Genomic DNA, 13,795 nt, shown 5'->3' with positions numbered 1-13,795 from the left:
TCCTTCACAATGTTCTCATTGTTTATTACCTTATCCCCCTCCTCTCTCAGCACAGCTGAATGACAGCTAAGCTCCTCCCCTCCAAAACATTCTTCAAAATTGTCTGGATGACCATGTTGATTTTCCATTTCTTTTTGCAAATTGTTCTAAATACACATCCCTAAAAATGTTCCTACATTTAGTCTAAACCAATTTGTCGTCATAATAAGATTCCCTGACCATTGTTAAAGACTCAAATGTAGTGTTGTGTCCGTCTTTTGGACAGAGGACGGACACAATCCTACTAGAATGTATCTCCTCAGAGTTTATTTGTTTTTTATTTATGTTCATTAGGGATTACATTCTTATTTGATGGTATTATTATACATAGTTTGCGGTGATTGAGTTATTACGGTATTGTTTTGAGTGGGATAATGGTATTATTTTTTATAGAGGGAACATTAACAATTGGGAAGCAGTGGAATAGTTGTCTATCGTTAAATATATAGTCTATTACAATCAGTAAAAAAAAATCCTAATAATTTTACGAGAAACGGGCGAGCGAACACGACTCTCGAGATAAGTATGAGGGAGAGCGCTTACTCTCTTTATTCGAGATAACTTTAGTTAAAATTCTTCCTCTTTTGAATTACAATCATTCACAATTCATCCTTTTTTCGTATAAAGGGATATTAATAAAAAAATCTAACAAGTTTTTAATGATATTTTGTCTTTGACAGTAATAAAAATCCGTGTTATCAACGTGTAATTTTTTTTGGTTTCTTGAGTGATACAACAAAATAAAATAGATTAAAGAAAATAATTTTTTATTCATCATCATACGAGAGTGGTCCGAGGAGGTAAGGAGATTTGATTAAATTTTATTTTGTATAAAATTGAAATTAGATATATCTATAATAATATACTCATCTACGCAAAATATATATGAAAATACTTGTGACATATTGTATAGTATCTGACTGAAGGAATAAACGTCTTTCAAATACCTAAAATGTAGGGAGGTATTCACAGAGGGGGCTAAAAAAACAATTTGAAAGGATGCCAAAATATTTGTAATTCTTTGCTATTAAAATATACACAGATGTGGAAAATAAACAAAAATTAATATGCGAAATTGTCCCTTCCAATTGCAATTCTTGTCATATCTTGTGAGATATGCCATGAAACGTGATATCTATCTCAAAAGTAATTTTTTTATTGGTTATATTTATGGTTACTACGCCTCGGTTTGTTACACATACATTTAACTTAATACTTCTCTTTTCTCAATGCAAATAACCTTAATTATATAACATATTATGACTTAGAATGTTACTTAACTCTTATATATATATATGTATCTCTTTTGAACTACGCAATAATGTAACATACGCAAAAGAACAAACACTACACGAATGAAACGACATGCACAAATCAATATCGCAATTAACCATACATATTTCATAGTAGGGAGTATTATATACTATGAAGTCATTACCGCTCACTTCTTTTTAATGTTACGTAATTAAGGTGCCTAAAATACTTCATTTGAATAATCTCAAAAGGACTTGTCTTTAATATATTAATTCACTTAGTCCTGGACTTTGGATGACTAATAACATATTTTGACATTCAAAAAAGAGGCTTGATTCATTTTGGTTTGAGGGAGTTACTTTATTGAAATTAACACATCCAACCATTCGTCTTCATTCCACTTATTGTGATCGAGTAAGATATCTAATATCTATGTTGTATCGGTACTTCTTTAGGACTGAAAACTGCAGTCCCGTTCAGTTCAGTCCAAAAACTTATATAGTGTGATCCTTGATGACATTACTCAAACACATTTCTTCTTTTTTTAATCAGCTTTTGTAACATTCATAAACTCAGTGGTTTTTAAACAAATATATTAGATTTTTAAAGTCCTTTTTTATCGTTCCAGTACGTAATACCTATAAGTTAGGTAAAATCTTCTCATAAATTATGATTTCACAACTTCAAAGTAACGGCAAAAAAACAGCAAAGAAAATATTCTTATATTTTTATTATAAAAAGAAGATTTTCCCCCATCATTATTTAACAGCTCATAAAATCCCCTATTAATATTTTATACAATTTTTAATAACTTGCGAAAACTTATTTATTTTAAACATATTTTTGTGTAATTTTAAAAAACTCATAATGGGAATAGAAAGTATTGATAATGAAAAATAATTTTAGTTAATGAGTAGGCATTTCCTTAATTGTTTGCTGAATGTAAATGCAATAACTTCCAGCTCTACTCTGATTTCAAGCATAGTAAAGGTAAATTTAATCCTTAAAGGATATTATAAAGTATCAAAAATAATATCCTTACTGATGATTAGGATATAATTTAATTGGTTTTGTACATTTTTTGTCCGTGGTGGGCTCAATGAACTACGAGTTTACGATTCTTTTAGCTGGAATGCAAGTCGAATTATAAGCCTTTTCAATTTGAGTCTACTTAGTCAAGTTCGAAGTCGTTGTTAAATGAGACTTACGTGCTTTACTTTCCTTTGAAAAATGTTTTTCAAAGCAAAAAAGGGAATTTAATTTACGATATTTAATTTTTTTAGTAAAATTAATGGTAGTAATTAATTGTCGTCATATTAATAGCTATACATTTTAGATATTCATCAAAAAAAAAAAAAAATATGAAAGATAGGTATGAAGAGATTGTACTATCTTTAATTTTCTTGGAGGGTACTCCACCGCGAAGAATACAATTTAGCCGTTTCAGAGCAATGCACTATGCTAAGTGGATATATTTAGGGATACGTTTAATAAAAAATAGAGTGGATTTGCCCGGCGTTACCTGGGACATTTAGAAATTAAAATCAATTAAGAGCTCTACAGCTAAATATAAAACAAAAATAATTACCCTAAAATTTTAATAATGATTCTAATTTTGGTATTTTGAGTATAGGTATACAAATGTTTAGGCAATTTTCTTTCATGCCATGAGAAAGTATTTACTTTATACTGGGTCAGGCAGGAAACTCGCAGCCGCTTCCCTGAGCATCAAGTAAACCTCCTAGTATCCCAAATACACTCCAGCTCTTAGGTTTTACAAATGAATTACTGGGATAAAATACAGTAAACTAGCTCAGAATTAAGCTTTTAGATCACTCATCCCATACAACTTTGAGTTGTATAGGGCCTTAATAGTGAAGGAATTGACATTTTGTTAAATATTTAATAAAGAATATATATTGTCAACCTAAAAAAATAATAACTTAGCTTAACAAAACTTATGTAATTATAAATACAGTATTTTTTCTTAATTGAATATATTTTCCTATACTAAAGTTTTAAAATGAAAAAACGTGTCTAAAAATGTTAATCTTTTATGTTTTTAGAAGCAGAGTAATATATCGTAACAACTCTAATAATTTGTATTTGAAACCATGTAACTTATTTAATTTAAGTAAGTAATTCACATTTTTCATTTATATAACAAATACTCCAACTAACATAAGAATCTTGTTTGAAGTACATATACATAAAGTATATTTCTTTCTCTAGGAATCACTTGAGTGCGAACGTACACAGACTGAATTAAATAGAATAATTTCTCCCGAGTCCATTGTTCATGAGCTGTGGTGATTCCATACAAAATATCTTTATTTTAAAGAGAAAAACATGTCCCATGACATGATATTGGAAAAAGAAAGCTATTTCTCTAAATTGAGTTTGGATCACATTTGTATTCTTTGACGAATTATTGTCAATTTCTATCAATAAAGATTATTCAGATGTATCCCTTAGAGGCGGTGCAAATTCTATACTTTAAGTTGTACAAATTCATCATCAAAATGAAATAATTATATATTGGCGGATCCCTTTTGAAAGATCATATCGTGTCCAAATCAAGTCTAATAAATACAAGAACAATTATAAGGGATAGTGCACACCCTTGAGGTTGCCACCTCAATCCAGAAATTTGAATACAGACCCGTTAAAGTCTATAAATTATAGAAATATGTTTGTGAAATGTTGGGCTGTATGTATATATATAGAGATGTAAAAAGTTCTGAAATCCTGGCAATCTTAAGTTTTTTTAAGCCTGGGATATATGAATCCTATTTCTCTCCATTTTGAAAATCTAAAAGTATTAGCAATTTCTTTTTATAGATTATTGTGATATCGTACGTAGGACAGAGCATACTAGGATTTACGAAACGTTGATCATTTTGAGCAGAATGTTTTTTATTATTACTTTTGAGCTGGGATTTGGATTAATTATTTATGGTGTAAATAAATACATTGGACTTTTTTCTTTTTCTTCATCTTTGTTCAAGATTCTTTTAGCGTTCACTGAACACTATGTACATGTTTGTTTGTTTTTTTATCAATTCAATTTTGCTTAGAAGGTTTAATTTAAATGTACCTACTGATATTTTTGAAAAACCACTCTTACAATGAATTATTAATATGTAAGATATTACAGAAAACGTCAAGAGAAAAAAGACATAAAAACTATGGATACTCTTTAATAATATTAGGCTATAAAACTGGATACTTTTTCCTTTTATTCAAATAAATATTTGAAGAATAAAAAGGATTAGATATTTGTTTTTTATGTGTTATTAAATATTACGAGTACATCGTTTAAAAAAATGCATGATTTTCCCTCCCCAAGTTCTCTTCATGGTGTAAAAATGAGTTTATTGATATACAGAGAGCGGGGATCAAATTGTTGCCTACTTTAAACCTTGATAACTTGAAGACGACATTGTCAAATAAAAACCGGTTACCAAATAGGAAAGCTATTCTTGTCAGCTGACTATACGTAGTTCAGTTAGCATTATGCCGTCATCATATGAGGAGATAAAGAGCTATAAGTGGAACAAGGAGATTTCGAGGTCCGCCGTAGTCATGGCATTGGTTAATAATGGAGGTGAAATCTCCCATTCAACGATTACTTCAACCTTAGGAGTGAATTTACGGACTGTTCAGTGTATCCGTAAGAAGCTAGAGGACACCTGGGAAGTTGATGCCACCATAAAGAGGGTACCCAAGGAGGAAGGCTCCAACAGGAAGGTCAGGGACACCGACTTTGTCCTACCAGTTCCATGAAGACAGGAAACAGGCCCTGGGTGTGGCAACAGGACTCAACACCCTGCCATGTGTCCAAAATCTCCATGCAGTGGTTAACCGAGAACAATGTTATGACGTCGTAACCAAGGATTTGTGGCCTCCTAACTCTCCCGACCTTGATCCTTTGGACTATTTTGTCTGTGGCTATGTCGAGAGACATACCAACAGACACCCCCATAGCACCAAGGCCAGCCTGATGGACTCCATCAAGGAGGAATTTGGCAACATGTACAATGAGATGGTCAGAAGAGCCTGCGGCTGGTTCAGAGGCCGTATTGATGCCATTATTGATGCCAAGGGTGATTATATCGAATGAATGGCTACTCTATACCTATATGCTTGTCATAGTTTTGATTTTCAATAAAAAAGTTAAAAAATGTATATTTTGTGTTGTTTTTTGTAGAAAAATATTTTGGCGACAATTTGATCCCCGCTCCCTTTACAGTGAAGAAAATATGGGGCAACAACCTCCTTCCGTCAGGGCAGGGCTCTTAAAACGGGCTTGAGTAATGTGCCTTCCTGTACGACAAATACCCAAAAGATAAAGGAATAAAGGAGTGGTTCAAGAAGAAGCATACTAAATTCATGAAGTTACCTAGCCACTTTCTGGACCTCAGTTCCATAGAAAATCTTCATCATTGGGCAAACTTACAAAATGGGCAACATATAAAATTAATTTCCTCTATTGTACAATGTACATGCTATAAAATGTACATATATATAATGAAGGGATCTTTATCGTCTCTCTCAGCCTTTCCTTTTCCATAAAGAAAACGAAAACATGTCTCAAATTTAGTTGGTAGCAAATTGGGCATGAATAAACTAAAGAAAATATATTAGCAGCAAGGGGGTCTGAAAGTATGTAGTTTGGGGCGGATTATTTTCATATACAGTGGTGAAAATAACTACATATTTAATCTCTTACCGATTTTGTAAATTGCCTACTGACAAAGAAAAGATCAATAATTGTAATAGTATGTTTATTTTAAGAGTAATATACATTATATGAACAACAAAAAATTATTTAAATGGAGAAAAATGCTGGGTATAAGTCAAAGTGGGTGTTTCTATGCTAATAGAAAAGCACGACTGCACCCACATTGAAGTAAGGATAGACGAGGACATGTACCCTTGAAATCTTGGGCCATAACTTTGGAAAGTTATGGAACTTTCAGCACGAAAATGATTCAAAACGTACTGCCAAAGTAATGAAGGGTTAGCTCAAGAAATAATAAAATATCATGGAGTGACTTAGTCAGTCTCCGGACCAGAATTCCATAGAAAATCCGTGGGCAAACTTACAAAATCCGCAAGGGGTCAAATACTTATTTCCTAATCTGCATATTATATTATAAAGCGTGTTCCAGAATTACTATTATTAGTATAATTAATAAAATTAACTTACTCACAGATTATGATTTATATAAATAAATAGGTTTAATATTGTTCTACAATTGACTTATATCCCATTAAATGTACATGCCCTTGTTCTGAACGAATTGGTGGAGAATCCTTCTCACTAACTTACAGTTAGTACACACAACATTTTACTTAATTTTTTGTTGGTTACGTCACTTTTCACTGTATTAAATTTTATCCCGTCTTCGTTACATTTAGTATCGAAACATTCAAGAAAATTGTTTCGTTTCGTTTTGTCTCATAATTATCATTCAAAAAACCTTTTTCCGCCTGAAAACGGCATGGGCCTCCCCTTTGGCCATGCCCTACGTTGCAGAGTAAAGATGGTTAAGAGGGAGTCCAAAATGTCTTGTCCTAAAAGTACTCATAATTGTCTTTGCACCATTCTGGTAATTCATTTGCAGGGAGGGCTGAGACCATATCCTGTTGGAAGCGGATAATTCACTAATTCTCTCCACAAAATACATTTAAACTAAAGGTAATGGAGCTTTAATTCTGAAAACCCCTGTATAATGTTAAAAACGATCCAGCTATTGGACTTGATTCTTTAGTTATTATCTCTCTTTGTATTTGCATTTTCCTAATTTATTTTGCAGTTTTCTCTTAAGGGCTTCGATGAAAAGCTCCTATTAACATTTATGACATAATATATATAAGTACTTGATTAAAAAAATATGGTTGACACTAAAATATTGACTTAAAAAGGGAAGCTTACAAAGTAGCCATACCATTGCTTACTTTAATGTAAAGGAAAATAGACTATGTTTCTCATGGAGTAGATTCCACGGTGGCGGAGTGATTTCTTATTGAAAGAAGATCTTAAATTTATTTTCTAAAAAAAACATTAAAGATATCCGTAATTATTCAAACAAAGAGCTCATTTATTTTTGAATATAGTTTTTTTAAAACCCTTCTAGTAGGTGTGCTAAAATTTCCACCATAGGTCTTGAAACATAACAACGTTGGAGCAGATGACTCAAATTCAAGATTTGAACTCATTAAACTACGACTTCAGACTTGAATATTAAGACCCAAGACTTGAGACTCACGGTTCTCCAAATATTCAAATCAAATATTTTTGAAACATCATTTAAATATCTTTATATACCACCAATTGGAAATGGGATCAAGTCACCTGTTTATAAGTCAAAGGTACAAAAGTATCAAATCATAATGGAAGGACAAAGCTCAATGGACAATGCGCTCGGAAGGAATTATTCTCTTGAAGCGTAGGTTTGCGCCCCTGCCGTTCCTGGAGGAAAATAATAATAATAAATAGACTTCAAAGAAGATTCCTAGGTTAGATGGAGAAAGTGTAGTACCATAATGTTTACTTATACTTAATCAGTGCAATTCCATCTAACCAATTAAAGGAACATTTAAAAAAATCATCACCTTCAAGTTACATGTATTTTATTTTCTTGGAAAAAAAAGTGAGTCAAGTTGGCTTATCGGAATCTTTTTGTAACACGTTGAGGATTTTCCAGCTTACTCGTGTAGGCCTAAAGTAAAGTCAAGAAAATTAAGTTTAATTCTATTGAAATCGCAAGTCATGAAAACAGCGGCTGGAGTCCAAGTATCTGTTATACATATATTATCGAATTATAATATTAATGATGACAACCGAATAGGAAAAAATGGGGAGTCGTACTCGAATCGCACTAAAATCACTTTTAAATAAGGCCTTATAATCGACTAGGATGACTAAAAGTGAGAAAAAATTGTAATTTGACTATAGCTCTTAAAAAATGACATTTCAACTGTTTTGCTTGATACCCTTGGCCCAACAACAAACAAAGAGTGTACAAGATAACTCAAATTATGGAATAAGCCTCACTTAGGATATTATCAAATATACTTATTTTGAATTTTTTCCTATTGATCATGTCGTATTATTTTATCTCGCAACCTTTCTTCCTAATAAAAACAAGGGGGGAAAGGAACAAAATCAACTGATAGTAGTTATCCAATTATTGATAATTATGGAATTATTTTTTAACAATTCCTGAAAATGGTTCACAGCTTAAAAGAAGCTTATTTGAATTCAACAAATCAGCGTTCAGAGCACTGACAATAGGTTAAATAAGGATAAATATCGGCAGCTGACTACAAAATACAGTGTACATTTGGATGTTAGTTGTCAAGTAATGTCGTCTGATATGTTAAAGATCCAGGTTCACCTCTAAATGATAATATGCATTGACATTGTATATACTTACAAATGGATAAAAAACTATTCAATTTAGATCAAATCTAAGTGTTGAATAAATATTTGCTGACCTCCATATTACAATAGGAGTATGTATACATAAATTAATATCCATGTCTGTAGTCATCTTAAGGTTCAAAGTACAAATATGAGTCAAGGTTCAATTTGTGTCTCTATGTATTTGCAACCTATAGATTATTGTTTCTATAGACATTGATTTATCTAAAACGTATGAATGTGAATTTGTATTACCTAAAAGTTCTATGAAGGTTTTTTAATTAATTTATAAATAAGTTCTCTGGACAATGTTGAGTATCGAACATTTCTCCTTTTCTCGGATATGTCGTCTTCCTACATTCTGTCCAAATTGTCCGGAGAACTTATTTATAAATTAATTAAAATTCGGCATCTATTGGTTTAAGTCGTAAGAAGAAGACGATTGGTTTCCCTAATTTAATTAGGGTTTTTTGTCAAAATGCATAATAAAAGTCTTATAAAAAATAAAGAAAGATTTAATAAGATAATAATCAAGAATCAAACTGGACTCTAATTGGGCCACATGTTCTTTTTTTGGAGGAAAAAAATATATAAACAGGGTGGTCATGAATCTCCCTGCTGTGCGACTCTTGTTTAAGACTGGACCTAGTCTCAACACTAATTCGTACATACTGTTTACAGCATAAATTGGCACTTGTTATTGAAATCGTCTTGAATTAATTTTCCAAGAGTCTTTGAAACGAGTTTTTGTTGAGCATCATAATTCTGGATGATGTTACATATCATAATACAATGTTCCCTTTAGCAGAGAAAATCTAATAAATACTCTTTTTGCAACTTCTTACAACATTATTGATTGACCGTCTGATTGATTAATCATTTATATCAAGTACATAATATTCACAACATCCTTAATTTGTAATCTTCTGAACAAGAATACAAGTGTTTACTTTAGTTATTCAATATATGTGTAGGTTTTGTATGTTTATAATTGTAATTATACGTCTTGAAATGTGTTATGTCAACAAAAAACAAAATTGATGAAGAAAATGAGAAATTCTTAATTAATATATTTTTACTTTTTAAGTATAAACTTTCTAGTATTTTCTTGTCATATTTTGATCACTTATGGATTTGTATTCAATTATTGTGGAATAGGGAGTGATACTCGGAAATGACTGCTTTAATCTAGAGTAAAGTTTGTCAAACTAAATTCGAAACGAAATACAAAGTTCAAAGAAGGGGTTTTTGCGAAACCCCAAGGATTCTATTTAGGAATCTTTGGATTGTGTGGAACCCCCTTTAAGAACAACTAGTCTATACCTTTCATTTAATTTAAACAGGGAATACAGTACCTAAATAGGCACTCTTTTTTCCTTTGACCAAATAAAGGCTACTTTTTTGATTTTGTATTAGTAAAATAGTATTGAAATAAAAGATAGAATTGAATTAAAACAATCGTGTTATGAATGTCTTCAGGAATTCCAAGAACTTTTGTATTAATTCAATGATATGAAAAGATCATTCAAACTCAATACCTAGTCCGGCCAAAAAAAATTTACACATTGAATCTAGAAATTTATCAAAATGTATTTCAGCAACCATTTATACCAGGGTATGTCAATAAAATAACTAATAGTCTAGTCTTGGCTCCCTAATCATCAATGTTGCTACCCTTTGTAGCAATGATGGCTTCCAGGTGGCCAGAGTAGGTTTTACAACCTTTGCCAATGTAGTCCTCAGATATGGCATCCAAGTGCGGGTTGACGGTTCCCTTGAGGTTGTTGATATTTTGGGTGGCGGACGATGCAGGCCTTGGACTCAACATGCACCAAAAAGGTGAAGTCCAATAGTCACATATTCTCTGGCCAGAAAGGCAAGTTGTCCTCCAACCACTTTTGGGCCTTTTTGGACGTGTGTGCAGGCGTACCATCCTGCTGGAACACCACGTTAATGTCTGGGTAGTTGGTCTGGACACATGCTAACAACTTATCCTCCGTTGATTTCTTTCCAGTGTCCAAAAGTGTGCGGACCGAAATTCGTTGGTCACGTTCAGATGACATTTCCTGGGCTTCTAAGACACTTAAGGAGATCTTTTTTTTTTAATTATTTTTGATTATTTCTTTATTTGTTTTTGTTTTATTTTTTAGTATTTGACTGGAAACATTTTACTGCATTCACAAAAACCTTGATTTATGTAGTGATGACTAAGTGTAAAGATTTATTCGTCGCACCCAGTATATCACTCTTTAAGACATTAATTACACAATTTTTTAAATTCAATTCCCTCTTTCATTTCATACCTAATTTAATCTAAAAATAGCCCTTACTTGGTCAAAAATTAGTTTCGAGCATTCCTTGATTTATGAGACTTTATTTGGCTCCAATATGACTTTTTAAATAGAATTCTTTAATAATTAGGACCATATGACGTTTAAATACAGTTTTGAAGGATCAATCAGACTGATTTACCAATAAAAATGAAAGATAATTAGCTAAGAAATACAAATTTAATCCAGACTCATTTTTCTTGTCTTATTTTTTGTTTTGATGGTTCATGTGCTTATGTCTAATATATCTATGTTATTTGTTTCAGATGATAATGACTATTTGGTTAGCTTATGGCCACATAATCTTCACATCTGATATTTTATCTGGAAAAAAGAGAAAAAAGTAAAGAGCAGCAAATCCCTGTTTCATCCTGGAGTACAATTAATTTTCTAAATATCCTGTTATGACACTATACTTTACACTATTTTTTTGTGTACTGATCTGGAGTAATTCTGCTGCATTTAGAGAGGGTCGATGCATTCAAGAAAAGAATCAAGTGGAGGAAATCAAGTATCTCTACTATGGAGATAATGCTCTCAACTTAAGGATACTCACAAGTGATCGAGTCAGTCATCGAATTGCTTCCACGGTTGTTAAAATCTTCATTGAGGAAATTGTTGGCTACTCCAATGTTACCCTTGTACCCTTGAACGATCCAACAAAAGCATTTGATCCAGATACGCTATTTCGTAACTTGTCGTCATGTAAAGACATAAGGTAATATTTTTTTTTAGAGAAAATTGAAATCAGGGCGTATTTCTGATTTTCCTGTTTTAGATGTAGAAATTTAGATACACTTCCTCCTTCGAGTCTTGCTCCTGTACCCAACGCCATGGTCAATGTAGAAATGTGGCTACCTCCACATTTTCGAGTGGACGATTGGAAAGTTGAAGATTTGGGACAACTTGGACCAGGAGGAAGGTAGGAAATGTTTTTAAAAGCATATTTTCCCCCTCGAATATACAATTATTTCAAAATACACAAATTATGTTTAATACATGAATAGATTTGGATGGTACATACCCGAAAGATTTGCAAAGCAAACCCCTCCTATCAAAGACCATTGGCGAGCATTTACAGATGAAAATGTTACGCGGTATTTTATTCCTCCTCAAAGACTAAGACGACGTATTCTAGCGAGTTTAAAAGATGAAAATAATAGGTAAGAAAATAGATAAAAAGGCTCACCATGTCTTTAGTAATGTTTTTCATTTATTTTATAGATACAATTGTGAGGAAGACTTTTGTGGAGGCATTGGTATATATTCCCCATCTGTTTGTTCAGGATCGAATCTTCGAAGACGAATACATCGTGATTCTCCATCCAATTGTGCACTCATGCTCACAGACTATCCTATCCTTTCAGCTTTCTATCATACACATCAAGTCATTCGACAAATTCAAGTTCTTGGACTTTTGGTTGAAGTTGTATTTGTGGGGAAGTCTCTCCCAAGTTTGGTTCATACCCTGGATTCAAGTCCAGAAATCATGAATGGATCTCGTTCATATCTCATATTTCATTATGAGCCATCTCCAATCACCACGGGGTTTAATTTAACCAATGTTAAGTTTGAGTACTGTGGTCATGGAAATGATTTGGAGTTTGGAGAAGAAAGACTCAATCGTCCTGAAATTGTGGATCCTCAATCTCGCGAAAAGTGGATGTCATATTATTCGCAAAATTGTTTTTATAGTTTTAACCGATTTGCAAAAATAATATGGCCACCCCTGCAAGAGGTGGCTCCACGACTCTACGAAATAATACGCAAAATGGAGTTTACTCAGGATAGCTACAGAAATATGCTCAAACTCTATGAATCCTCAATGAGCTCAAAAATACTTGCAAAAAATCCTATTGACCAAAATGTAATCAATGATGTTGCTTGTTCATGGTTGAATGCCGAGTCTTCCATTCGAAAAGGAAACAAAAATTACGAGCTATGGGAGAAAATAGGGAAAGAAAAGCAAAAGCTGAGAATCGGAGGTATTTTCCCTATGCATGGAACCAAGTACAAAGCTCCTGAGCTCGTACCTGTGGCTAAAATGGCTCAAGAGCATATCAATGCTCGAAAGGACATCCTTGACAACTATGAACTACAATTAGCCATTTTTGATGGGCAGTGCAAAGCAGACATAGTCATGAAACGTTTTATTGAAATCATTACAAATCGCGACTATAAATCTTTTGTTGGAGTTTTAGGTACGAATTTTGTTTTAAGATCCTTTCTCCTCACTCTTAAAAAATGAACTTCAAGTATTGACTTTTTTTCATGTTCACATGAAAATACTATTTACAAATTATGAATCTACTCAGATAATTCATTTAAAAGCAGTGCATAGCTGCATAACTCTGAGGGTTTTGACATTTAATAGTGTTAGACTCGGTCTGAGAGAGATTTTTTTTTTCTTTTTGGGTTGGGTTGGGGGTCCACTCTCAAGCAATTTCGTCTAGACTTATTTAAATCAATACTTAGCTGAGATGGGCATTTCACTAATAACTTTTGCTAATTGCTATTCCACTCATTAGTAGACTATAACAAAATTAGATGATTAGTGTTTAGCAGAATTCCCAAATCCAATCATTACTTCTTACTTAGTTTTAGATCTACTGGTTTTTGAAGACTTGATATTTGAGCCTATAGTTTCAGTAACGCTTTGAGTTTGTTCTTAATGGCTCACCTAAATCCAATTTTATTAGTAGATTATCGTTAACGTACCCATGAACCAACAAAATTAGCG

The 13,795-nt window shown here is 32.5% G+C and overlaps 1 protein-coding gene across 4 annotated transcripts in view; it reads left to right on the top strand.

Annotated features, from left to right (window-relative positions):
- Positions 1-548: 548 nt before the first annotated feature.
- Positions 549-13,795, top strand: part of LOC121118082 (uncharacterized) — a 29,451-nt gene continuing 16,204 nt past the window's right edge. For 2 of the 4 annotated variants that reach the window (XM_040712628.2, XM_040712626.2), the window contains exons 1-5: positions 549-839; positions 11,322-11,773; positions 11,834-11,977; positions 12,063-12,218; positions 12,280-13,256. In XM_040712628.2, the coding sequence (XP_040568562.1) occupies positions 11,460-11,773; positions 11,834-11,977; positions 12,063-12,218; positions 12,280-13,256 (1,591 nt within the window). In that variant the 5' untranslated portion in view covers positions 549-839; positions 11,322-11,459. Of the gene's footprint in view, positions 840-1,543; positions 1,708-11,321; positions 11,774-11,833; positions 11,978-12,062; positions 12,219-12,279; positions 13,257-13,795 lie in introns of those variants that run through there. The other 2 variants (XM_040712627.2, XM_071888927.1) reach the window with 2 other exon arrangements.

Source organism: Lepeophtheirus salmonis, chromosome 5, assembly GCF_016086655.4.
Source record: "Lepeophtheirus salmonis chromosome 5, UVic_Lsal_1.4, whole genome shotgun sequence".
NCBI classification, from domain to species: domain Eukaryota; kingdom Metazoa; phylum Arthropoda; class Copepoda; order Siphonostomatoida; family Caligidae; genus Lepeophtheirus; species Lepeophtheirus salmonis.
This window is presented reverse-complemented; position numbering and strand designations above follow the sequence as displayed.